Source organism: Myzus persicae, unplaced genomic scaffold, assembly GCF_001856785.1.
Source record: "Myzus persicae strain clone G006 unplaced genomic scaffold, MPER_G0061.0, whole genome shotgun sequence".
NCBI classification, from domain to species: Eukaryota; Metazoa; Arthropoda; class Insecta; order Hemiptera; family Aphididae; genus Myzus; species Myzus persicae.
Window position 1 is genome coordinate 55,531 of NW_019100769.1, and position 27,941 is coordinate 83,471.

At 29.8% G+C, this 27,941-nt stretch overlaps 1 protein-coding gene across 2 annotated transcripts; it reads right to left on the reverse strand.

Annotated features, from left to right (window-relative positions):
- Positions 1-135: 135 nt before the first annotated feature.
- LOC111042858 (monocarboxylate transporter 7-like) lies at positions 136-27,903 on the reverse strand. 2 transcript variants are annotated; one of them, XM_022327564.1, is made up of 9 exons: positions 27,394-27,903; positions 6,595-6,814; positions 6,179-6,322; positions 4,942-5,127; positions 4,056-4,498; positions 3,551-3,806; positions 2,531-2,773; positions 1,268-1,393; positions 136-522 (listed from the first exon to the last, which is right to left on the reverse strand). In XM_022327564.1, the coding sequence occupies exons 1-9, from the start codon at positions 27,526-27,528 to the stop codon at positions 374-376; spliced, it is 1,902 nt and encodes a 633-aa protein (XP_022183256.1). In that variant the 5' UTR covers positions 27,529-27,903; the 3' UTR covers positions 136-373. The 2 variants fall into 2 exon arrangements, with proteins under 2 accessions (XP_022183256.1, XP_022183257.1); XM_022327565.1 differs by lacking the exon at positions 27,394-27,903 and adding an exon at positions 16,460-16,600.
- Positions 27,904-27,941: the final 38 nt, after the last annotated feature.

Sequence of the window (27,941 nt, forward strand, 5' to 3'; positions counted from 1 at the left end):
ACATTCAACATAATATACATTTTAAACATACAATAATATATTATAATAATGATTCATAACGCATAACAATTACAATAATATAAAGTTAAATTGTATGAGACAACAATACACATAATATTATACTATGATATATCGTCTCGAATAAATCTATTCGAACGGTAGCGCGTATACACAACATATTGTAAATCGAGGACACAATGTATACACGTTTCTATTCGTCTTAATATTATATAATAATGAGCACATAAAACATCCTCGACGGATATCATAATATTATATAAAGTGTCTTCACGATCGACAATTAAAAACTATATGGCAGGTAAGAGTCAGATTTGATTTTTCTCCTCGAGGGAATGTATAGGCGCTGTCGCGATCAAACGCTATTGGGTCGTCTCAGTTTTCGGCCGTCTTCCCACTTTTTGACTCTTCTCAGAGGGTAGCAGATGACTGCCGACATGGTCAATATTATTCCGGACAAATAGAACGACATGTCGTAAGTTCCAGTCCAGTCTTTGAACAGCCCTGCGCGCACAAACATGTATAAAAGGTAAGGGTATTAATAATCGAGTATTTATTAGCAAATTAGATTGATATTAATTCAATGGCGTAATTGTGGGACTGGCCAACCTCCATTCTCAACATTTTTACGAGATTGAAAGGTATCGTTTTTCCTATTAGTTTCTGTCGATAGTGATTTACTGGTTTATTTAAATACAGCAGATTATTATTTAACAGAAAATCCAAGTTCAAGTGGGAGAAAAAATTCAAATTCTTAAAAATGTCGAGACATCAAAAACCAATTAAATATGATGGCATATTAGAAGAATTTTCATACTTCAGATACATTTGATAATTTCCATATAATATAATCATGATCTGAGTCCTTTGTTTTGTGAAAACCATTTGTTTTGACAAAAGCCTTTTGTCATTAGTGTCTATTATAGTAATAGATGACTTGGTTGGTATAGGTAACCTATATTGTTGATCATTTTTTATGAAAAATGGAATAGTTGATGTATTTGAAAACTAAGAATAAGTGAATAACTGCTGTAGCTTTTATGAAAAATTAAAACTAAATATCTGGGAAAAGGGGAAATAAGGGGCGAAATCTACACCTCTGCTGCATCTCAGAATTAAACCTATCCTGGACTGACCTAAGAAGATGGATGAGAACTTTTATTGTTAGCCACGTGAGCTCTCAACAATTTCTTGTCTATATGTTACAGAGTGTATTTATTGATAAGTTTGATTATATGACTGCACTTGCCCAAAAACGGAGATCCGACGGCAGCTGCAACTCCTTGGAACATCAACAAGACGCCGAAAGCGTTCGTAAGTAATTCGAGACCTGTCAGCTCGACTATCATGGTTGATCTCAAAGACGCAAAACAAGCTAAAAAAAAAATGTTTTTTAATTTTTATTTTCGTATTACTTAATAATCGAAGACTGCCAATATATTATATGGAGTTAAAAGTAAAATAAATATAATAATTAAATATGAGTATGAGAGTATTTTATAGTTCAAATTATCAATACCACATGGTAAACCGCATACACACATGCTCCAATACAAATCCTAAACAATTTTTTTTAGTTGCAGTGGCTTGGTAGAATTTACTTTCAAATTTATTCACGTAACGAATTCTTAACATACTAAAACGTGAATAAAAGTGCTTATAACAATAATATTATTCAAGTTCAATATTTCATAAACTTCAAAAACTACCAACGTATGCATGGTATATTCCTATTACCTATAAGTTATAACCTAAGTAGCCCATGACCTAGTATTAAGAATGTTAATGCAAAAAGCTATTATCTTTTCAATTCCAAAAAAAATGTTCATATGTATTTCAATATATATATTCATGATTTTAAAACAAAAATATTAATTCTGAGTAGAATTAAAGTAAACACAGAGAAAACGTAGGGACATCATAGTGAAAAAAAGCCCTAAAGTGCTAAAACTCTTAATCAGACCACGAATGGTGCTTAAAGTTTGAACGGGTGCCCTGAGGATAAACATGCCATGAAGTGCGCCCTGTTAGCAAGCAGTGTTGTGTTCAGATCATTTATATCATCTAGATATATGTACCTAGATAAGATATCTAAACTCAACAATTTTCTGAATATAGATAATAAAACATTACGAGATAAGTATATATAGATAAAAATTAGAAATCAGATATTTTTTTTACATCTTATAATCTTAAGAAATGATTGAGTCTCATATTTTTTTTTTGCTACCTATAAAACAGAAATTCTTAATGGATATTAGTTTAAGAAGATAGTAATAATAAATTATTATGGATAAAAGCGTTAAACAATTTAAATGATCATACAAGATGTCATACTGTATTTAGATGGCTATCACTTCCATCGTAAATAGAAGCTTATAGATGCCAATTTTGTAACTAATTTCGATAAGATCAGGATAAGGCAGGTATCTAGATAAATGCATTTAACTGTTGCACAATAACTGGGTGTATAAGTGATCGTAATTGATGTGCATAAAACCGCAGTGCTCACCCATAGAAAATCCGAACAGCGACGCGTACAAGTAGTATGAGAACACCGAGTAAGGGAGAAACGGCAGCAATACAGTGTAGAGACCTCCAAACGTGAGAGACACGTTGTTCACCAGGATCGGATCGATGGATTCATAACTGGATATCCAACCACAAATCACTCTCCCGAACGTGTTCGTCAGACCTGTCGTGGACACCAGCCATACTGCTACATTTTTGTCCATGCCCATACTGATGGCTTTTTCTGTAGAAAAATTGTCAATAGTCAAAATCAATAAATCGATACGAGTAGATACGTAAAAAATATTTGAGATTGGCCTTCACCAGCTCTAGTGGAATATCTTCCCACACATGCTTAGGAACACCGAAGCGGGCGTTTACAAATTATAATCATGTATGAAATTTTTAAAGTCTCGCAGAAATACAAATTAGTATAATTTAAAATTAATTTTACATAAATCATGACATAAAAGAAAACTGAAACTTAATCTAGGTAGGAAATAGATACAATGTGTTTGCAGACTCACTTTATACATATTAGTTTAATATTGATGATGGACATTTATGATTTATCATATCAGCCAAAAAAGATGGATACCTACATTTTTGTTTCGGGTGAAACTATAAAAATGCAATTTATAATTAACTGTAAAAATGTATTTTACTGTTTTATATTCATAAGGGTTGTATATTATGATTATATTTTTAATTATATTATAAAATCAATTGTGCTGTTTGAATAGTAAAATGGTTTGATTATTTTTAATTTTAATTAATTTTTTATGCTTGTATCGAATTGTAATTGAATATTTCAAACATTTAAAAATATATATTGGTACTTATACAGATGGAAGTACGTACGAACGGATATGTATGACTTTTAATTCGCTAAATTCAAAATTAAAATATATATATTATTTTTTTTTTTGGTAATTGATGGTACATCTCGTGGATTTGCATTTATTTATATATACTATGTAGGTATGCGGTATAAGCATAATATAAGGTGACTTTTAATTACCGCTAATGTACATGAACGGAACAAAGAATCCCAACAACGTCAAAAAACCGCTGCACGTCAACACGAAAAAGGACGGAGAGGACAGAATGGAAAAGTCCAACATCGTCGTGAGCGTGTGCATAGCTGATTTGTAATACTTCTTCATGTTTCTCCGAATTGAATTATTCTTCGAACAAGGCTCTTCGTTATCCCCCTCCTCAGCGTCGTTCCAGGCTGGTATTCTCGTCACTGACATTGCGTAGTTCAAAGAGCTCACCTAAAAGAATGCCTGAAAGAAATAAATAAGTCTACCCTACGGCGCGGGCGTAGCGTGTAATTGTGTAACTTTTTTTGACAACTACCTATAGATAGGTATTATTATAGTTGACCGTAATAGATATTACAATAAAGTTTTGGATTGACGCACGTTACGGGGTACCTATATATATGTATCATACTTTCAGGCGATGAGATTGAAAAAGCGACGGAGAAATTTGTTGTTTGGGACCTCTCGAAAAAAACATACCTGCGACGAATACTGCGGCAGTCTCGACAGACTTCCACCGAAAAATCGGTCGTCCCTGTCCATCAAATGCGCTGATACTGACGGTCTCCTCAGGCTGACGGCGGATAATTTCTTTTCCGGTAAGTCAGGTGACAATTTATCCTTCAGGTACTGATTGTGGGTGTTGAGCGAATGACATGATATGCTTGTGGGCCGAGGTTCGGGTGTCAGACGACCCGACAGGTGGTTGTAAATTTCTTCGGCCGTCGGAGCTCCGATTTTGACAGCGTTGTGTTTGCTGTCCAGGGACATCTTTCTTTCGGCAGTGATGCTTTTTGTTAACAGAGGCTCGTCTTCGGGTAACTTCGGTTCCATAACAACCGGATTGATAGTCGGCACTTCGACAATGGTTGGCTTCAATGGGCGGAAAAGTATCCCAGCGGCCGCGCAGCTCAATGCAAGACCTAAGAAACAAAATCATATTGAGATTTTTTAATTTATCCTTCCTACGAACTCTACTCTCTTGTATGTTTTTCGATAGGCATATTTTGTTCATCTCCTATATAATATTATTTAAAATCTTTATACGTTAAATGATTTAAAAAAGAATGATTGTGTTTATTTTTGACTATGGATTATAATTTAAGGTGGAATTTTTACTCAGAGGTCAAAATCACTAAAGAGTTTTGAACATGCGACATGTAATAAGAAATAAAATATGAATTTTCAATTAGCTTATATTATAAAAGGTTTATGATATTTCATCGATCGTGAAAGTAATACAAATCATATAATACTTAGAAAACAAGTTTATGACATTAATTATAAACAAATATAACTTACATAACTATAAACATACTTAAAAGTTAAAAGTATAAAAATATTTTTTTTTAAAATAATTATTTACCTGCTTGGACCATGATGGTAACTCTCCAACCATAGTTTTCTACCAAAAGCGCATTTAATGGTGCAAGTACAAACGTTCCTATTCCGGATCCGCATACAGCTATACCAGTTGCAAGTGCTCTCCACTTGTCGAAATAAAATCCTGGTATTAATACTGCAGACACATATATCATACTGAATCCGATACCTGTAATAATGATAGAAGAGTATGCATTTAATTTTGTAGATACCTGTGTATTTTAAAATAAGGATGATCAATAAAGAAACAATGGAATAATATTAACTATCGGAAACCGTTTTATTTTATTGATACAACAATGAATACAAGTAAGCAATAATTGAAAATAATTTGAAACCATAAAATAAGTATACAATCTACAATCGTTGAAAGTTTAATTTTGTACTTGACCTAATGAACATTGGGACCTCAAGCTATAATAATAATATTATAATCGTATCACGTCTAATAAATTATAATCAAACAACGTGATTATAATCTAGAACAAATAACTAATAAGTAAAATGTATTGGCATGTTTTCAATAGTTTGAATACGTCGTCTAAATGTCAATGAGTTTTATATTCGAATGCCTCAGGTTGTTTAACAGTAAAATATATGGTTTATTATATCATTGAAATGATATTATGCATAATCGACCCTTATAAATTGAGAAAACCGTTTGAATGCAGGGACCTACCTATTGACAATGTAATTTTTAAGTTACTAATTATCTATTGCAGATACGAAGTTGTTATTACACAATCTGTCACATACACGATACACGGACGATGTAATAAATTGGTAAATAAAATATATTAATAAAAGTTAAAAATTGTTTAATATTAAAGTATCTGTGTATGTAGTAGCCATTTCTTATAATTCATCTTTTTGAGAACAGTTTTCAATTCAAGAAATGGAAACAGCTTTTTAACATTAAAATATTTCATGAAATGGTCACTTTATTTTTACATAGTGTAATTTTTGTTAAAATGTGGTCATAATTATGTAAAATAAAATAGTAATTACCGCACACGCACAATAATTATTACAATTATTATTATAAGTATTTGTACTTTGTATTTTGTATGTTTTGTCATATTTTAGAAAAAGTGCATATTTGAATATTTCAAATGTCGTTATTATATTAGTACATTTTTTTAAAAATGTCACCACCTATTTTATGATTGATTACATATACACTACGCAGTATTGAATGAAAGCAAACAAGTATGACTTACCTCCAATGAAGCCATAGCAGAACATCAATTGGTACAATGATTCTACATAAGCGGCAGAAACGAATGCAATGCAGGAAATTACACTTCCAATTATTGTGACTGATCGAAAATCCACACTATTCAAAAGTGCACTTACAAACGGACCTTTAATGGGATTTTTTTTGAAAATTAGTTCTCTTATATATGTATGTAATTTTGAACATAATATAATATGTCGGGTTGCATGAAAAAATGTATTTCATGGTTCAATGCAATTTAATGGACCAATCATGGCCACCAAAATTATGTTGAAGGGAACATTAGTTCACTGTTGATTCGTTAAATGTTTATAGTGATTGTTCATGCAACCCGGAAATAGTCACCGCGCTGTATTCACATATTTGTGTCGTGAAATCAAAATAATATAATAATTTTACCCGCTATCAAATAAAATCCGTTTAATAGTGATCCGACTATTGTGATCTTAGACTCCGGCTCGTGAAATGTGTTCACCATGTCATTCATGAGCATGCCAAATGAATAAATTATTCCGTCTACAACGACATTGCAGTAAAACGCAGCGAAAACTACTACCCATCCCCAGCCGCCATCGGGAGCGACTACGATCGCCAACGATCCTCCGGCTCCTTTTTTCATCTGAAAATAAAAAATACAATAATAATAACAACGTTAAAGCATATCAATTTTGTGTTCATTATAAATTAGAATGTTGTAAGGTATAGCCGACAAACAATTAAGCAAATATCAAATTGATTTTTTATTTAACGAACGAAAACCACTTGAGATTATCGGTGGCATGACCGGCTTAACAAAGTATTATATATTATATATATGTGTATTTTTTTTTAGACGATCAGAATATTTTTTTTTTAAACAATTAATAGCAATAGAAAAACTAATAATTTCTGACAAAATAACTATTTCAGCGAAATCCAGATTTATCAGACAAAAGATCGTGGGTGTTAACGGCGTCGTGTGGTTCTTGAGATTTTATACTCGATAATACATAACAAATAAAAATGTTTTTAGAGATACAATCATGATAACGCATAAAAAAATATAGGTGATAATAATAATAATAATAATATGTATAATGGTTTAATGTTAGGCGAATAACGTTTATAATAGAATGCGCGTTAACAGATTAATATTATTAAAAATAATTATTATGATTAATATTAATATTATGCAGCATTCAATCAATGTTTATACATATTTAAATTATTCACAGCCAATAAATATTTAAATATAGGTACCTGTGTTATATAATATTTGTTTTCTGTAACAACCTCATAACTACTTAAATAAATAAGTACTATATTATAACAGTTATTTATTTACAATATTATTATTAAAACCTGTACCTATAATCCATAAAATGCAAGCTCTTAATATGCATCATAATAGGTACCTGGGTTTATTCTGAAGTGATTTATTGCACACACACGACGCACTCATTAAATTGACTCGATTTTATATACATCCGCGGTGGATTGATGGTGGTCTTAAAACGATGATGATTTGTGAAGTGAACTATATTTTTTTGTCGTTATAATTTACTTGTAAAAGGTATTATGGCACTTGTACAATGATTGTATGACATTGAAATAACAGATTTATAAATAGTCAAAAATATTTCTGGAGTAGGTACCTATTTATATGTATATTCTCGGGTATAGGGTACATATAATATGTATATGGTCAATAAGCAGAGCGGACCGTTTTCTGCGACGCAGTTAAATAATTGCACGATCACATTAGATTTTCAGCTCCATATAATATTACAGTATAAATATGATTATATTATTCGACGAATTACAGGATAAAACCTATATTGTATATTGCACACCAATTTATTATAAATCGATAATAATCGTCTAAACACGAATACCTAATATAATGTGTTGTCGGTGGTGCGAGTTTTACACTACCAAGACGACTGTTTTACTGTTTCGGAACAGGTATAGGTAGAGTACAACAATAATATGACTTTTCCAAATTGTCAGAAATACGTCTGAATAAAAATGTCCAGCTAGGTAGGGTACTCATGTACTCGAAGTGCAGCGAAAACATCTAATATCGTATATGCCGAACGAAAAATGTAATGGCTATAATATAGACACTGATTTTCGTAAAACGTCAACATTGTTCACGTGTGAAACGATTTTGATTACAGTTGATTATATTGAAATATGATAATATTTTTATTCATGTGAATTATAACGAAATCGGAAGTATAATTGAAATTCAAAATGTAAGACACCTTCAAGTTTCGATAGATAAACAATGAAATCAAGTCTATTAATCTATTCTGCTACGTATCGTATTTTAATAATAAAACACTTTATCTGAACGCCATGAGATCTCCAGTTGTTTTTGTTTTTGTGAACAGTGATTGGGTGTTGACCAGTCGCCTTCAATGGCTGCTACAGGTATTTAAAAAATTCACCTGTTACACTCAACCAAATGTACTAATTGCCTTCAACATATTATATACACGGTTACAATACCGATTATAGAATAAGAACACAATATTAATTATAATAATAAGGTAGTAATTATTATAAATTACAAAAAACTAAATTTATAAACTAAACATTTTAACATTATCTATTTCACTCAGTTTTTTAAAACGACTCAGAACATGTCTTCTAAATTATATGCGACGTCCAGGCTTCAGGAATCATTTAAACTACCAGTAGGTCACTCCTTTAATAAAGACAAATGTCCATAACCCAAAACAAATCGAATGATTTTCGTACCTAAATCTTAATATCGTTAATTCCAATAAACAAAATAATATTATATTGCATATTAATATATGTGTCACGATGTCGTGCTCTGCCACAGACGTGAGACGGTTGTAAAGAATAATCAAATATTCAAATGTGTACAAGATATAAATTACCAAAGACATAATACCTAATTTATTGTTTATTTGTTTGCGTAAAGTGTACAAAACGGTAATTGCTTAATAACACACGCATGCACATCAATACAATATCATAATTGTTATAACAGTGTTATCGCCTCAATTATTGTCAAAAACAAACGATGTTTTTTCGAAACAATAATTAATAAATCAATCACGATAATAAAATAAAGGGAACTCGGCGTTACATAATAACTCCATGATATATAACAATAATAATTATTGTTAACTGTATACATACTTCGAGTTATTATTGCGCACTGGATAATTGGGTCAAAATTAAGCTATTTTAACAACAACTAGTACTGAACGTCTTTTACTGATTTATATTTTCTTCGCCCTATAAGTTGACGAGCCATATAGGAACGTGCAACATTTTTTTACTCTTTGCGCCTACAGGCGATATTGGAATATTCTTCTGATCGATATAATTAATCGTTGTATTATATGCCAACAACATTTCATGTGTAAATTAGACATGAAGTATTAGAAAATGTAATTCGACGGCTGGCGGATTATAACACGAATACACCTACCTATACCTTATACGAGTATATTATTAATATTTATTATAAGTGTAAGTCCGACACGTGAGCGTGTAAAGTACAATTATGATTATAATTATATTATTACGTATAGTAGGTATATAGTTTGAGAGGTTTTTTTTTGTAACTGTCAAATTCGCGTACATTATAATTGACGCGACAAAGCTTTTTATTATTCGATAATTAGTAATTAACAATTACATCATAGTATCATATCATTATATAGGATCAACTGCAGCAGGCAGCACTTCTGGGTCGGTTGCATGGCGAAAAAGTGAAACGACCAATCAATATAGATTATTATAAGACTAAATTTCAAGGGTACGGTTAAAATAATCAATGATGTATTGTGTTACAATAATGATCTATGCGCACGCACGCATTATGTACTGTCATATTGATAAATATATATATATAAAACTACTCAATTGAAACGCATATTTATATCGGGGAACACTAATTAATATTTCTGGAGGACCAGTTTAGGAATTCCGGAAGTTTTCAGTGGCCATCAAAACGTAACGTATACAAGTTTGTCTGAAGAAAGTAGAGTCGAAATCGAAGTATAAAAGAAACCCTATTCAATTAATTCAACATCGAAAATGATATAATTTTTAAAAAACTTTTCTTGACTGAGAGCCAGATAAAGTTCATCCACAAGCCACCACGCATTTGGTGACCCCTGATGTATAATATGTAATATTCTTATGTTATTACGCAGCGATCATCGATTATAACGGAGACCCATATTATGTTTGTAGACCACGTCACGCGTCAAGAAGACAAACAACCAAAGAAAAAAAATCTAATGGCTAAACAATAAACTCGTATTTGTTTTGGATACACTATTTTACGGTAAACTAACGCGAACATTTGGTCATAAATTAAAATACACTTTCGTTTTCCAACAACGGAAAAAACACCCTTTGACTTTACTAGATATTATTGAAAAATATCACTTCACAGAGATGTAGTCTAATATTTGACTGCATCTAAGTTTTTTCCATCAACAATTACGAGGAATAGAAATTGTAAATAGGCAGGTACTTGGTTGTCCAAAATGTATTCTGTTATATTCACGCTTACTGCACAATACGTCCTATACCAAAATTATAACAGGTTTTTGAAAAATCAAAAAACACTAAAAGTGTTACGACAAAACTGTTAGAAAGAAATATTTAGTTAATGCTATTATAGGCCTGATGGCCTGTAGTTCTTTACAGCAAACCAGCACCGTCCACATATTATATATTAATATATTATGATATATCTGCATAGTGCAGCACCGTAGTGGTCAGAGTATATTTTAATAAGGAATTAAAAAAACTGATTATCTATAATTCTACTCATAAAACAGTATTATTTAAATTAATTTTACATTCTAAAACATTTTAAGTGTTGGAATGTTGGATTAAAAATATTAAATAAGGAACATAATATTAGGAAATAATATATTATAATAAATATTCTGCACGCCTCGTGTAAAACGTTATCAAATAGGTAGGTTTTTGTGACAATTAAATAAAATATAACGTATTTTTGTCATTATATTTAGTTATTCAAATAAACTATGAGAATCTTTTTGAGATTTAATATAATGAACTGCTATGAAAGTCTTTTAAAATGTATGGTAAATGTTTTACATAATAACTAATATATTTTTCGTTACGAGATAAATAAAACCATTTTTAATTGGTAACAAAATAAGATATATAAGTGATGAACACTGTTTAAAATTATTTAAAATTAAAATATTTCTATGTAAAAAGTATATTATTGTCATAGTTGTTTTATTGGGTAGCTTAAAAATATTAAATAGATACTTTAATAATATTTAATTTTCATAGTAAAATTTAAATAGATAAGAAAAAAAATGGAAAGTGACTTTGATATTACTTCTAAGCAATTGGAAGTCAGTAATATTTCTGCGATAACATACAAAATGATGATAGTAATGATAGATAATAAAATACTTAATTATATCTATACGCTCCTAAATACATTTTTTTAATGTATTATTCATAAAAATGATTTTATGAGTTAAAACTTCGGGAAATAATTAATTGTCCAGATTGAATTACCTATTACAGACAAAAATTATATCTTGATAAAACAGAAAAAAATTCTCATTTGAATTTCTAGGTATTGTAATTATTATTATTTATCGTCTATCTAATCATTTAGTAGACAGTTTGATTTATGACTCTAAACATGAACAGAACAATATGGAATAATGAATAATAAAATATATTGGAGTGCATTATGTACACTGATATTGTTAAGCGCCTAAATCGTGTTTATTAAAATGCAATCAGTTCGAAACTACACTCAAAAAACTTGTCTAGGTTTCATGTAATAAAATATTATTTTGTAATTATTATAGAATTATAGAATTATTATGGAATTTCTGTCCTATCCTACTCCGATTATAGACAAACCGTTTGAAAAAAAAAAACGAAGAAGCTTAATAACATACCTACATAAATAGTATGTCATTTGTAACAAAGCACGTGATGTGATAAGATACGTAGGCCGTAGTGTTATTTATTTTAATCCGAAACTGTCGAACTCAATACATCCGTGTACATATGAAATATCTATAAGAACTTCCGTTGACCTTTGTCCCCAATAATAATTAAAAAAATCGTATTATGCCGTCTTATGTAGACGTGATCGGGCCTGCTGCCGGCCGGTTTGTAAACATACTGACGTACATTTGATTAAAACACAATACGGTATTTAATAATCTATAACCATTATAATAGGACAAAATTATAGATACACCTATATTGTACTAATATTAATTTAATTAAATCCTTGTGAATTCGCATGAGGATATTATATAATAAACGAATACAGTAAACAAAAACAAGCACGTCTACTGATATGTAATAAGCACGGACGTTTAATATGATCTGCAGTAATATACAGAGTGATTCACCAATAATTACGGACACTCCCGCTTATTTTCAATTACGGTTATTCAAAATTTGATTTTTTGGAGTTTTTAAATGTGATATTCAAAGACCATATTTTCAAATACTAGAGATTTTTTTGAACCATGTGCCAATATTTAATACAGAGGGTAATATAGAGATAACAATTTTTATTTTTCAAATACTGTCTTCAAACCCTTTCTTCTACTATTGATTATTATGTAGTTCAGTGAACAAATTTTCTGAAAATGTCGACGCATCAAGATCAAAATACAAACTAGCAGTTTTGAGTTATTGAACTTGGTGAACTAATGATGATTATAGGTCTATAATAATGGGTTAAGAAGATATTAATGGTTCTATGGTAATTGTAAATTTGTAAATTTTAGTAATTTATACTTTTCTATTAACATTTATAATTTGTGAAAATGGTCCTAGTTTAATAAAAAAGTAGATCTAATATGACATTTATTTTTTTGTAAAACCATTTTTAAGGATACTATCCTTAGTATAAACATTTTAATATCTAACTGAAAAACTACTCTTTCGAACTTTGAATTGGAGACCTATAACATTAAAGTGTACAAAAAAAACTTAAGAATCTGAAAACATGGTCTTTGAGTACAATTAAGTACCCAAGAACTAGAATTCAATTAAATTCACTGCCTATATTCATTGGTGAATCACCCTGTATATAATATATATAATATATATATATATATAGCATAATGTGTATAATTCTGTTGTGTGCGTAAAACCGTTGATGTTTGCGAAAAACAAGTCATTCGAGATTATAATAACAGTCGTTTGACATTTGACTGTTGTACCGCTGCGGTGTTAAACTTTTTGATTTGTTTAAAATCGCAGTAGAATAGCTATATAGTAAATAAATCATATATAGTATAATGTGAGGAATTTTGGATACATATAATGTGTACGAAGTCAAGAAAATTTCCTCATGGAAAATGTTATTTTTCTAACGATTATTATTGCAATATTTTGTTTTCGATTGAAATCGTCTCGATTACGATAATATACCTATTGACTATTATAGTAACTGGTAACTACGAACTATTAAGAGTTTTGAAGTCATTGGAGAAAAATTATAAAAAAACACTATAAATATATTATCACAATACTTTGTATTTAATTTGAAAGCAATGATAAATACTTACATTTAGAAAACTTTTCTATATTTAAGGAATTTGAGTAAGTTAACGTTTCATTTTATGACTTAATATTCAAAACTAAAACTTTATTAAAAAAAAAAAAAAAAATCATCATATTAATTCATAAAACTAATACATTTGTCCGTGATTTAAATCAAATAGATGCTTATGAAAAAAAACGATAACTAGACCGTTTAAACTGCTGTGTTTTAGTTATAATATTAAATCAAAATCATCTTTTAAACTAAAATAATCAATAACTAATAAAACAGTAAAAGGTTTATGCATTATTTTCATTTCAGAGTATTATATTATTGAGTCAACAGCTTCTGTAACATACTAAGTCTATAAGCTATGTAAATGTCAAGTCGCTAGAGAAGTATTTTATAATTTTAACAAGACAAACCAACATTTAATTTACATTAATTGTTTTAGTCATCCACCCAACAAATATTAATAGAATACAAAAACATTTACGTTGTATTATGAAACAAGGTTCGGTCTTGACGTAAAGCACAATTGTTTAATATATATATTATTATGAATTATAATGCATATTATACTATAGTATAGTCATTATTTTTAGGCACTATAACAATGATGATATGAACAAGAAAGTGAAGTGAAGAAAAATTAAGTATTCGAATACCTCCGTGAACGAGATAAAAATTGAATGTAAACATTATACAACATAGACAAATTCGGTATCAAAACATTATGCGGCTATTCAGCAAAGACCTAATGCAAGGTAGTATGAACAAAAAACTTAAAAACCGACTTTAATCTCTACAGGTTTCACACATATAATATATATTTTAGAAGGGATCACGAAAATTATCACTGCATGCGGGTGGTGGGTGGCAGTAAAGCAATAATTACCCTTTTCAGTGTTAGTTGTAATGACAATAACATACCGACAGCAGTTTATTATATAATATAATATCATTATACTACTTAAATAATAAGCAATTCCAACACGCATTTTAACGACGATATTACGCTAACAAATATCTAAACCAAGAAAATGTAATAATAATAATATATTGTCGTACATGATAAATTAACTTTGAACGGCTTCCGGCAGTACACTTTATCGACAGTTTATGTCATACGAGCACATTACGCCTTGTAATAATAACATTGGCCGCGGCACAACCAAACTGTTTAATATTATAACACACAATGTAAATGAACATAGAAATAAATCTCTGTAGGCGTAGACGCGCTGCACAATACTTTATATTATTATGTGTAGATATTTTATTAGATCTGTCGAACACACGTCTGCATTATATGTTATTAAATTAAAATCGTAATAATAACAACAATAATGACGGTCGTCTAGATAGCCATCGTCTTATACGCGATGCACAATACGATAGTATACGTATGGGTACTGTTTTATAAGTTTTATTGTGCGTGCACCTATATATTTTTTTTACCTGTATACGGACGGGGAAAAAACAATTACTAGGAATTCTCAGAACATAAAGTAGCCAGGACTAAAATGTAAGACAAACGCAATATTAAGTAGGTGGGTATAAGCAGGTAATGATTATCGTGACGAGTCCGATTCTGCAGAGCTGTGTTTAAATGCTGCACCACGAGACCCCTGTTTGGTTATGTGCACACGTGCATTGTAAACCTATTTAGCATAATATCTTATAATAATACGACACTCGTGGGTATTATATTATTTAAATATTTTGTAAGTACCTATGCCAGGCAAAAATAATTACGATTTGCACAATTATTATTATTGGCTTACCAATATTATAGACCGGCACAGCGGCGGTTTGTATCCGCGTAACACAGGTAGGTAGGTAATAATCATGTACACAACAACTATTCGAATTGTTTCGCAACACGAATCCGAAATTAAGAATTTATAACGCGATCCGATCGTCACCGTAAGGGTCGATCTGTAATATTATATATAAATGGTTGACAATAATTTGTATATTAAATTTATTATACTTCAAATTTAAATCATTATAACATATTAATGTTATACAATCTCGATTTCGACCGTTGTTTATAATATTTGTATGCATATGTAGGTAATTATACATGCCTAGGCAAAATACATCGAAATAAAATATGTAATATCTGTTGCAGGTTTCGGTTTACGTATATAGTTAATAATATGTACAAATTACTCTAAAATATAGATAATCACAATTCACAAACAGTGATAAATCACATTTTAAATTCACGTTTAATATTATAATGTGAGTTAATCATAATAAACATTATCAAAAACTATAGTGTATTCGAAAATATCAATTTTTTATTCTTGATGAAAAACATCGAGCGTTATTAACTCACCATAAATTAAGTTATTCTGAACAAACCAACCTAGTACCTACCTAATGTGCGTTTAACAAATGTTTTATTGCCCGGTGCGAGTTTATTCGAATATTTTAGACTATAATATTACATGCGATCGAATTCATAACGACATATTGGTATTATAAATGTATAAATAACGTATACTTTAATGTGCACCATCTATCAATACAGGTACCTATGAATATTCATGAACGTATTCAAATTGTTTTTTGAGCGGCAGACGTTAAAAAATTTGTCTACAGTATAATATAATATATTATAGTATAATATTACAATAATAGTACAATACATACAACTAATAAAAAATGATGTATCAAAAATATTACTAGTGATAATTATTATATTACCTCTAATTGCTTAGGATGAACTGGTCGAGAGTCTTGTGAAGCACACGAGCTACCACATTCGCAGTCGAGCTAACTGGTTACCATAACACTAACGAGACTGCTTAGCGTATGTCCATAGTCAATATCAGTGTTGATAATTTAAACTGTTCAAGATTGCTGTTAGCGCCTCTGTGGGAGACGTTTAATAGTTTTAACCATGGTTTTAGATTTTTTATTTTTTCTTACTAGAAATTTAATAATAATTGCATGCAACAATTACACCGCGATACATTTACTACATAATGATTGATATAATACATAATATTAATTAATTCTTGTGACCTCATAAACTTTCAATATTATGCCAATAATGAATTGATTTTTTTCGGCAAGTATTGAACCTTGAAACATAGAAACTGTTTATGGTATAAACATTAAACAATCATATTATACTTTATTCAAATAGAATATTAATTAACGACTATAATTCAGCATAGGCTCTGTAACTTAATTACTGTCCATTATATATATACTTTTGTATATACATATAATTATTCAACAATTGTCTTAACTTAAAAAATGGCCATTTTAAATATATCTAAAACTAATAAATATAGATACAAATTAATGCGATGGACGTTATTTTTGTCATTAATACATTAAAAAAAAACTAAATATAGAAATGTTTTTTGTGAGAAAAGTGTTTACATTTGTGCAATTCCAATAAATTATTTTTTCAATTACTAGCGAGATATTCATGGAATTTATAAAAAATTAGCAGCATTTTATTACTATAATTAAAACGAGTAAATACCATTTGTTTAAAAGTTATATTACAAACCAATAATGTTTGTTTAATGGCCGATCTGAATAGGTACAATTAATTTCATATCATAATCATAAACGATTAAGTTTAACTACATTCAAACTTAAGTCTGTAGACATTCAAGTGTAGAACAGCCATTGTTAATAGACATCCATTTCGGTATAACACTAAGGAATCGAAAAATTATGAGAAAAATTAAAAATGAGATAGTAATATCAATTTTCATCAAGCTAGAAAAGTACACATTGTATATTTGTATACAGGTACAATAAAGTCGGTTTACGTTTGTAAGTTATTTAACTATTATAACTTTTAATTAATTATTATTGAAAATCTATTTGTTGTTTATTGAATTATATCTCAATTGGAACTTGGAACCGGAAATCGACCGTCCACAGTAGGTATACAAGGTGATCCGTTTAAGTGTCTCCACTGATTATTCAAAAAGTTATAACTTTTTTGAAAATATTTCTTCACATATTTTAATGTTATTAAAAATTACATTTTAGAAAATGTTTTTTTTTCACATATTTGAAAATTAATTTTTTTATATTTTTTATCGTTATTATTTTTTAACTTTGGTTTTTGAATGACAACCTACAATTTTATTTCTTATATCTAAGCAGAATATTTTTCAGAGTACCTATATCGGCACATAAAAATCAAATTTCTAACGAGTGGAACGAGTGGAATGAGTGACACGAGAGTAGCCTAACAGTAAATCGTTGGTCCTCTACTCAGATAATCTAATACAATTTAATACATATAACTTATTAACTACACGTTGGTAATTCAATTTTTATACATAAAAATACTCCAAATAGTAATAAGTATATACTGTATATTAATATTAATATTAAATTTAAAATGTATGTTATCATTCAAAAAAAGTAAAAAATATAATTTTATTTCAAAAACTTCGTTTTGCAATGACAGTATGTAAAATGAATAGTTTAGAAAACGTTAAAACTTCTCAAAATAATATGAGGGAAGACATTAAATGAATCACCTTGTATATCCACATATGAAATACAAATATTAACTTTCAATTCTCAATGTGTAAATAAGAAAAAATAAATTAGTATTTATATCATCTATACTCATATGTCCTACATATATATATATGGCGAATTTTAAGATAATGTTGAAATAATAATTAAATACAATACTGACACATCATTAGGCGCTACTAATACAGCCAATAATTTAATTAATGATGAAAAATAAAAAAGACTTTCCATAAATTTCAAGTCGACATCCTAATTTCTTATTTTGTTCTATACTACTTTACTGAATCCGATTAACTTAATTAAAATTATTATTCATCTCGCAGTCAATAGATATGTCCATAGTTTATAGTTTGATAATCGAGTTTTATACGTTATAAAAAATAATGGAATATAAAATCATTATTTATTAGTTTTACAGACGGCACATATAAACAATTTTGTACATATAAAATAAAAATGTGCAAAACAACATGTTGTTAAGGTCAGGTTAAGTAAACAAAAACGTTTGGAATTTATTTACATGTGTGTTAATGAGGTGGTCTTTAGTAACATATTGATTAGGTATTGAATAAGAATAATTTTCCTAGCATTATTTTTGTCAACAATTGAACAGTGTAAAATATATGACTTACTACTTCAGGTGGGTACATAAGATATAACTAATTAAATAGTTAAGTATTATCATGAATCGTAATATTATATTAACATGTTGTATCATTCTACTCATATTATAAGTATATTATTCAATAATGATTAACATTATATTTATAACATATAACGCCAACTGTTAAATACATTTTTTATATTATATATGTGGTTAGCTAATAGTGTAAGTACTAAGTAGGTAAATACTGTACACAGTATTAAAATTGAAAAAGATATTGAACATAATATGTTTGTTTTTACCTGATACATGACATCGTTTGCGATCGTTTATACGGTGTATATATATGTGTTATATATGTAGGTTTATGAATAATCCTGACAATAATATTAACTTCGATTTATGCCATATAAAAAATACAATTGTATTGTGAAATGGATTGGCACTGCTATAATAATATGTAATATCATCGATGTATTGTGCAGGACGTGCATCCGCTGGAACAAGTTCAGAAATCGATCAAAGGTTCACGAACATGGGTACTTTGAAAATAGATACATCAAATGGCACGACCCTATTAGCTTATCGTTTTGGAGATCACTTATGAGCTGCAGTAACGGGAGGCTGATCGAATCGGTTTGGCGATTATTTGATGTAGATTTCACTCACCTTGGTGCTTAACCACATATGTTAAATTGTTTTTTATTGTCTTAGGCCAGTGAACGGAACGACATGTTACTATCTATATAATAGTAGGTATATGTTGTCTACCCGCGATATTGAAAAAAAAAACATTCGCGATTTCGACCAAAAAACAACTAGAAAAAACCGATTCGATTAAAATGTTACGTAATAATGAGATATTAAAACGCATTAAGATAAATCGGGATCGATATCACTAAACACAACTATAATTGCTTATTTTGAACAGCGCGAATCATACAAGGCACTTTCAGATTTTTTCATGAGTATAACGTGTTAAGGTAGGTACCGATAACAAAATACCTGTTACAAGTGGGAGAACAAAAAAAGATAAAATAAATTAATACGATTATTGTTTATATATATATGAGTAGGTACTTATATATTTTTAATGATTTTTAGACACGTTATTGTCATCTGTATTCTGTACACGTGTGAGGTGTATTAGTTTTACGAGTATCCAATTTAAATCGTAGAACGGAGTGATTATATAGGTATTTTCGTACAATAATAATAATTTATTTTTACAACCATTTGTTTGCTTTGTTTACGAACTTATAAGGGTTTGTAAGCCTTGTAAAATAGTATAATATATGATTATGAGTTTATAATATGACGATTTAAATACGTCATACTTATTGTATTATAAATTACAGAATGTTTTTTAAATAATTGAAAAAATGTATATATTTACATACTATAACGTGTACACTGTACATAGATGTTCATGTAGAAATACCTACGTGTCGTTCTTTTTTATAATATTATATAACAAAATATAAAGTAAGTGTCATATTATAATATACATTACTTTTAATTCGATTTTTCAATCACTAAGTGTAACGTGCGCGTATTGCATAAGTATAACTCTACAGAAGTTATTTAAAGGACAAAATGTGAAATAATGTACGTAAACACGTGCCGCCACAAAATTAATATTGTGATCGAATATTCGAATGTCATACTTTTACCAGTGTAGTTACGAATAGTGTTTTAGAGTAACGTTGTCAATGTACACAGATACAAGACCTGTCGTATTATACCTATTATAAGAATCACGAAATGAACATAAAAGGAACCTCTGCGAAGTGACAAAAGTGCATTAAAAAACGTTCTTTTGAGAAGAAAATAAATAATATAATATCTTATGTTTTCAGATTTGAAAGCCTGCTTGTATAGTATATCACTGCCTATATTAGGCATATAGCCGTATAGGTAAGTCATTATATTTTGTGATATGAATAATAGTTTTGGTGTGTTGGACATTAAAAAAAAAAAGAAGTCAGTAAAGTGTATTATAATATTATAACCAAGTTGGACGCATATACCTATCCACTGCAAATATTATATAATATTATTATGTCTAGCTGCCGCTGAATCGTCTGTTGTTTGCTTTGAGGTCACGATGTAGAAATAGAAGTCGACAATATGTCATCGAACTAATTGACGCATTTAACTGAATTTTTACTGCTAAAAATAAACACCTGAATTCGTTAGATGTGATGGAATTTCGTGCCATCGCTCATCATCTTTTGCACGTGCGAAACACAGCAATCACTGCACGAGAATACGAATGGTAGGTAAATATATAGTACAGATAAAAACCAACGCAAGGAAAAATATAACGTTTGAGTGTAAAATTTAATATGGTCGACGATAATATTCTATTATTATTATTGTGCATGAGAACACGCAGTGCGGTAGTAGAATATTATACATATTTAACACCTTTGGTGTGAGTGGAAAACAGAGGGAGATCGGTGGGAAAAAACCTAATCAGCTGCGAGAACAAAAATTGGCGTTTCAATGGTTTTTAAGGTATATATATATAATAAGAAAAGGTTATTATAGTGTACGAAAAATAGTTTTAGGTTGGGCTCAAGACCCAAAAATACAAAGTCCTCTGTGTTTGAGTCGTTCTATAAATAAACTATACGGATTGTTGAGCTGATATAACAAATACTTATATACGCCTATACCGGCTATACCTATACAGTATACAGTATACAGTATGCACTATAATAATAAATAATAAAAAGTACACACCCGTAATTTAATACACAAATGAAATGATCATTAAACAAAAAACATAACATTTTAATGCCATACGTCAGTCTACAAGGCCATGTGGGCGATCTTACTCCACTTGTATAATACTCATAGGCATGCGCGGCCCGTTGTGACAGAATGGTCAAGCCAATGATATTTGAGAAAAATATTAATTCAGGTGATTTAAAATTACTTTCATTTACTCACCGATCATTACCCACTATTTAAGGTATAAACATATTCATTCATAACAAAAACATGTTTGTTGCTGAGCAATATAATATCACTGATTAGTGGGTTTAAAGATTAAAATACATATAACGGAGAACATCATGAAATAACATATAATAGATAGATCAGCTTCTCTCCGTTGTAAGTAATATTATCATCCATCAATAATTTGAAAATTCCATTTTTGTTATTTAATAAGATTATTATTATTATTAAGATTTCATGATGCAAAAAAAATCGAAAATCACAATAATTATACCACAGAATAAGACAATACTACTATGTATATGGCCTGAGTCGTAATCTATAACAAGTATGGTGCAGCTCACAGGGTTGGCCAAAATATAAAGAATAAAAATATTCATATGGCACACACATAGTCCAAAAGGATAACTTCCGCAATTTTATCATTCGATCTATTATCTATTTCTGTTACCATCATGAATACCAAAGCACAGTTATACATTTCACCTCGATTTACGTATATTATAGGTTGCTAGCGTATCCAGACATCCAGATTTTTAAAAGTTTTTCACGGAGTCCCGGAAATCTGTATCAGGATTTCGATACCTATGTCCAAGAAATTGAATTCGTTATAACTTATAACGAATATTAAATTAGTTTTTCATCAGACATCATTTGATAATTGTTACTACCTTTTTGCAGTAGGACCTCGTCTACCTACTTATTTAACAATGAGATTTCAAATGTTCAAAATATCAAAGAAATACACAAAAAAGCTGATTTACCTTTGTTATAGATATAGTATTTTTTTTTTTATTATTAAAGAAATAACACTCGGTAACTAGGCCTTTGGGTAAGATACATTTTTTTTTTATATCTATTACATAATAATATAAAAGGTTTAATAATAGCAAATGTCTAGACTAGACTAGACTAGACTATTATAAGAGTTTCAATTTTAAAGTTGTGTTGTTCAGAAGGTTAAATGAGTTTGTGAGTTTGTCCAATCCTGTCTCTTATAGGAGGAACACGAATATGTTAGATGACGACAGGCTTGGTTCAAGTATGTCATATAAGTCACCAAATAAATGGTTGCGGTTCCTTGTATCGAGGTATGCAAAACATTCCGTGAGGATGTGTTTTATTGTGAGTTCGACCCCACGCGTCATACATGGGGGGGGGGGGGCTCTTCTCGGGACATTAGGTAACCATGAGTTATTCTGATGTGACCTATTCATATTATATTTTTATAAACAGTTATAAGAGATTTACTATATTAAATTGTTATTTAGTAGGTGCCTACAATGTGTATTTTTTTTGTTTGTACTTATGTTAATGTAATAAAAAAAATCAGAGAATATTGTAATTTCCAATGGCCAATATAGAAACCATCGACTCTACAAAATATACAGCATCGATTCCTGAACAGGTACCTACACATATCTCAATTGAAATTTAATACTTTGTGTTTTTTACATTTTAGGTAATAATTAAGTACTTGAGCGTTTTTTTAAAATTGAAATTAAACTTAAATATTGAAATGAGATACACCATTACGAGTCATATGTCGTGGAAACTATAATTCGTTCCTGAAATTTCTTTATGATAATTTATTCCAGTGAATTGTCGACAATGGTGTTTTGAAAACCCACTCTAAGTTTGATGAAATATTTATGAGCATGAAGGTTTTTGATATTTTACTATAGATCTGTTTAGTCATTTAGGCAATCAACAGATATTTATGTGGATATAAACTTGATATACGAGTATGTATAGGCGTATAGTTAATAGCTTTTAAATCACCAAATATACTTTAAATAAACGAATAAAAAAAAATTTTAAAAACTGGTTAAACCTCAATGTTCACCAAAAAAATATGGGTTATATTACGTATGTTTATTTTTCTTTATTATTTTCCAACTCACATTTTTCTTGCTAATTGTGTTAAAAATGCGATCGTCGTGGTAGCAACAATAAGATTGATGATTTTTGAAAACCAGAAATTGTATTTTAAATAAAATAATAAAGTCCCTATAGTATGTAAAGACAATTATTAATAGGTAAAATTTTATCTGACATAAAAAAAAAATAATAAGCATTAATAGTTTTATTTTTTAAATACGAGTAAATTATATGTTATAAATGTATTTTTAGTTAAATATATGTGTATAATAATCTATTTCATCTTTATATTTACCGTATTTTGATTCTATTCAAAATAACTTTTTACTCCTGAATTTTCTTTCAGACATATTTTTCCTAGATTCGTATATGTATTACTATAGGAAGAGGCGCAGAAGTTGGTTTTGCCTATGACAAATTTCTTACATAAATTTTTTCATTAGTACCTATTTGTAGGTAGGTGGGTGTTTAAGCTTCAAAAATAATTATGTCATAGGCGTTTCAAAAGACATCAGCGCCCCTCAGTCTATAGGCAACTACAAAAGTTATTGGTCGCACCCAAGAATAAATAGGAAATCGTTAAATTTAATACCCATGTGGCCATGCATATTAAAGTGCTTATGAACACCATAGTTTATAATCGTCTATAAAGAGTGTTGCAAATCATTTTCAATGTAGGTACAATGTTTAACCATTTTTGAGGGAATTAAGTATGAGTAAATTTCAAAATAATATGATTTTTAAAAACAGTAAAACGTGCAGAATGAATTGTTTTGCTATGCAAGTATGAACTCTATGAAACACATTTGTATATCACTCACGTCTAAGCTAATTTTTTTTAAAACTATTTCAAAATATGCCAATTTCTTTAATGTTTACCAGCCTAATAAATAACAATAATATGTTATGATGTTAAAACCAAACCGACGGTAAAATATGTTATATCTAATGTATAATATATTATTCCTTAAGGTACCTATAACACAAAGACGGTGCAGTGAGATTGCGAAATCAGACTGCCGTCGAACATGTCTGTTAAATAACATATTATATTGACTAAATTAACATATATATTATACACAATAATTATTAAATATTATATAATAAATGACGTATATGACAGAAGTCGCGATGAACGAGAGTAGTGAACAGAAAATAAGCAACGATCGGACCACTATGTATAATAATCTAAGCTGATGCAGTTGAATAAAAATATCAATAAACAAACAAGTTTTTATAAATATATATATATATAATGCTTGTGGTATTGCAACTAGGAGGATTGTATACTATTATATGTGTATAGCTCACACGTGACCGAGTGAGTATTTTTTTTTTTAACTCCGTCACACACAAGTTGTATATGCGTTTTGACGGCAGATTCGTGAGAATAATATTAAAACTCTATAATAATATTTATATTACATTTTAAAACACCTGTATATTAAATGCCAAAATTCGACGTCTCAACCTAGGATGCATTTTGAAATTCTTCTATTGAAATATGTATATAGGTTAATGGTCGTGTTTTTTATAATTTAAAATAGCACGTAAAAAGGAGGTTAAGTTATAGAAGTGTGTAAACTGAGTAACACCAAGGAAAAAAAAGGAAAACATTTCTCCAAATAATTCGTGAGAGGTGATCCACTATATAATATTACAATATTTTAAGTAATTCTACATTGTCAAACGTGTTGGTTGAATTTGCGTTTAAATATTAACTATGAATTTCTGTGTAATTATAGATTGGTAGGCAAATGTTATGTATACAAACAGTTGTTATATTTATACTTGTATTATAATTTTGTATAATATTATGCCATGTAAAATAAGGTACCCAATTAACCTTATCTGACTGAATATACAATTAAATGGACTTGACTATTTTTTAAATCTTTTATATTTATATCGAAGGTAATAATTAGTTAAGTTCTTGTAATGTGCTATCTATGTGCAAACTTCAAACTGTATAGTGCATAGTGCTTTAAGACATCTTCTTTTCATGTATCAAAATAAAATATCAATTATTATAGTACTTATAATATATTGGAGAAGCTGAGCGCAACAGTCGCCTATGCGTCAAACGATTAATGGTCATAATATTATTAGGGGTAAATAGTCATTTTTTGCATTATCGTGGAACATACAATGTATCGGTTCAACATCATATGGCCGGTGTTGCATTAAAATATTTATAAATTATCTCATTACCACTTGTAAATTAAAAAAAAAATTCATGGATAGGTCACTGCTAAACCCACCCCCCCCCCTCGTTATTATTATACTAAGTAAAACAGAACTTTATTAGCTATAGGTATCCAAATCCGTTTTAACATCGTTTTTCATCTGATTGCACTGTTGTACATGGTTTGCATGATAATAATTAGTGTCACTAGGGCAGTAGATAACATACATTGCATATGATGGTACATTGGTACAATTCACGTATATATAATATATATACTGTTTTTAAATGTATGCTGATGGTACAGTGCAAATGTTATCTACGCGTGCATTTTGATGATGTTGTTTCGCAAATGATATTATATTCAATATTGATAACATGTTCTACTTTACATTATCCTTGTCCTACACCAGAATAGCGTAGTAGTCACTTGTAAGGTACACCCGTTCACCATAGGGAATATTATAGCAGTGTCACTGAGTCAGTATATCCAATAATCAAATTATTATTAAACAGATGGAAACCGCCATTAGATAAAAATTAAAAACCGTCAGCATTTATTGCGGTCTACTGTTTTCGATTAGAATTCATCATCCCTTTACCGAAAAATTGGATTAAATGAACGACTAAAATAAAAGAACAATGTTTTTTACAAGCACACCGTATTATATTAATCCTAAATTACAATGTTTTGAATTGAAATAATAATTTTAAAATTATTCACCTGTATGGGGGTAACAGCTGTATCTATGTAAATATAAGTACAACGATTATTTCATTCTAATTATACTCGGCATGATAAATATTATACGGGGTGATTACGAACCCCACATTATATTCTGAACCGACTAAACTCATTATCATTATTTAAGAATTATTTATGAGTTATTATAAATATAGTTTAAGAAGGGACTTGGAAGCCTGCAGGAACTAGTATCATTTCGATTTCGATACATAAAATATATCTAGTAAAAAAATAGGAGGTTCTCATTTTAAAATAAAGAACACAACGGGACACACTTACAACGGCATAAAAAATCTAGGTATCTAAAAAGTTACATGCAGGTGTTTGGATGAATGCTTGATTAATGAGGATTAAAGGGAGGTGAGTAAACTCTGTGATTCACTCTATCTGTACAAGTTTAAATCGTACTTGTACTTTACAACAATATAATATAATCAAGGTACCTGTGTGCTCGACAAGGTAACAGCTATTATAATCACTCATCGACACATCGTACATAAATAACGGTGATGGTTTACCATAACATGCACACGGACACTGTAAGAGTTTATGGTACTTATCGCAACGATCGATGCAAGTAAAATACCGGCTATTATAAACCAATAATACGTTAATTACGTACATATATATGCACCGATACATCGTCGGGGCAGTGCGAACGACACGCATTAAAATACAATGTAATTACACTACGTCAAATTGTCATGATTATGTTCAGTGCTGTATTATGTACGTACCATTTCGACAGCCGATATTTTCCGGCAACCATTCGCCGGACTTACGACGTATCCATTATTGTTTTCGTTGGTGCCGTGTCCCTTATTGCAGCAGGACTCGCGCGGAGACAACGACGTGACCTGCGCCTTGGTCATATTTGATGAACGGGTCGATGCAGCCGATCTACCGATGATGCACTTTACGTATTTTGAACTATAATTTATATGGCCACCGTGGCTGGTTTATATGTTCTGAAGACGCACTTATACTGCGGGAGTGTAGAATAATGTCAGCACGACGTATATTGTATTTTAGAATAGGCACCGCAGCTCTACTCTACCTGTGGAATATTAAATTTTTTTTATTTACAAATTATTAGAACAACGCATCAACACTACGACTGCACCGCGCCGCCGCCGACCACTGCAGCCTGTGATTTCGGATATTATTATTTTATATATTAACTTGAAATTATGTAATAAAAAATCGCGCGGAGGAACACCGCCGCCGCCGCATATAATATGGTCGACGTAAGTGGTACTCAAAACGAGTGCCGTGGACTTCGATT

What these genes read in the sequence shown, in the direction of transcription:
- LOC111042858 (XM_022327564.1), bottom strand. Translation starts at nt 27,528, where the DNA reads ATGACCAAGGCGCAGGTCACGTCGTTGTCTCCGCGCGAGTCCTGCTGC. An exon ending in AAATATCGGCTGTCGAAATG is followed by an intron (nt 6,815 to 27,393) that starts GTACGTACATAA and finishes TTTTATTTTCAG; the next exon opens with ATGAAAAAAGGAGCCGGAGG. An exon ending in TGCCGCAGTATTCGTCGCAG is followed by an intron (nt 3,807 to 4,055) that starts GTATGTTTTTTT and finishes GCATTCTTTTAG; the next exon opens with GTGAGCTCTTTGAACTACGC.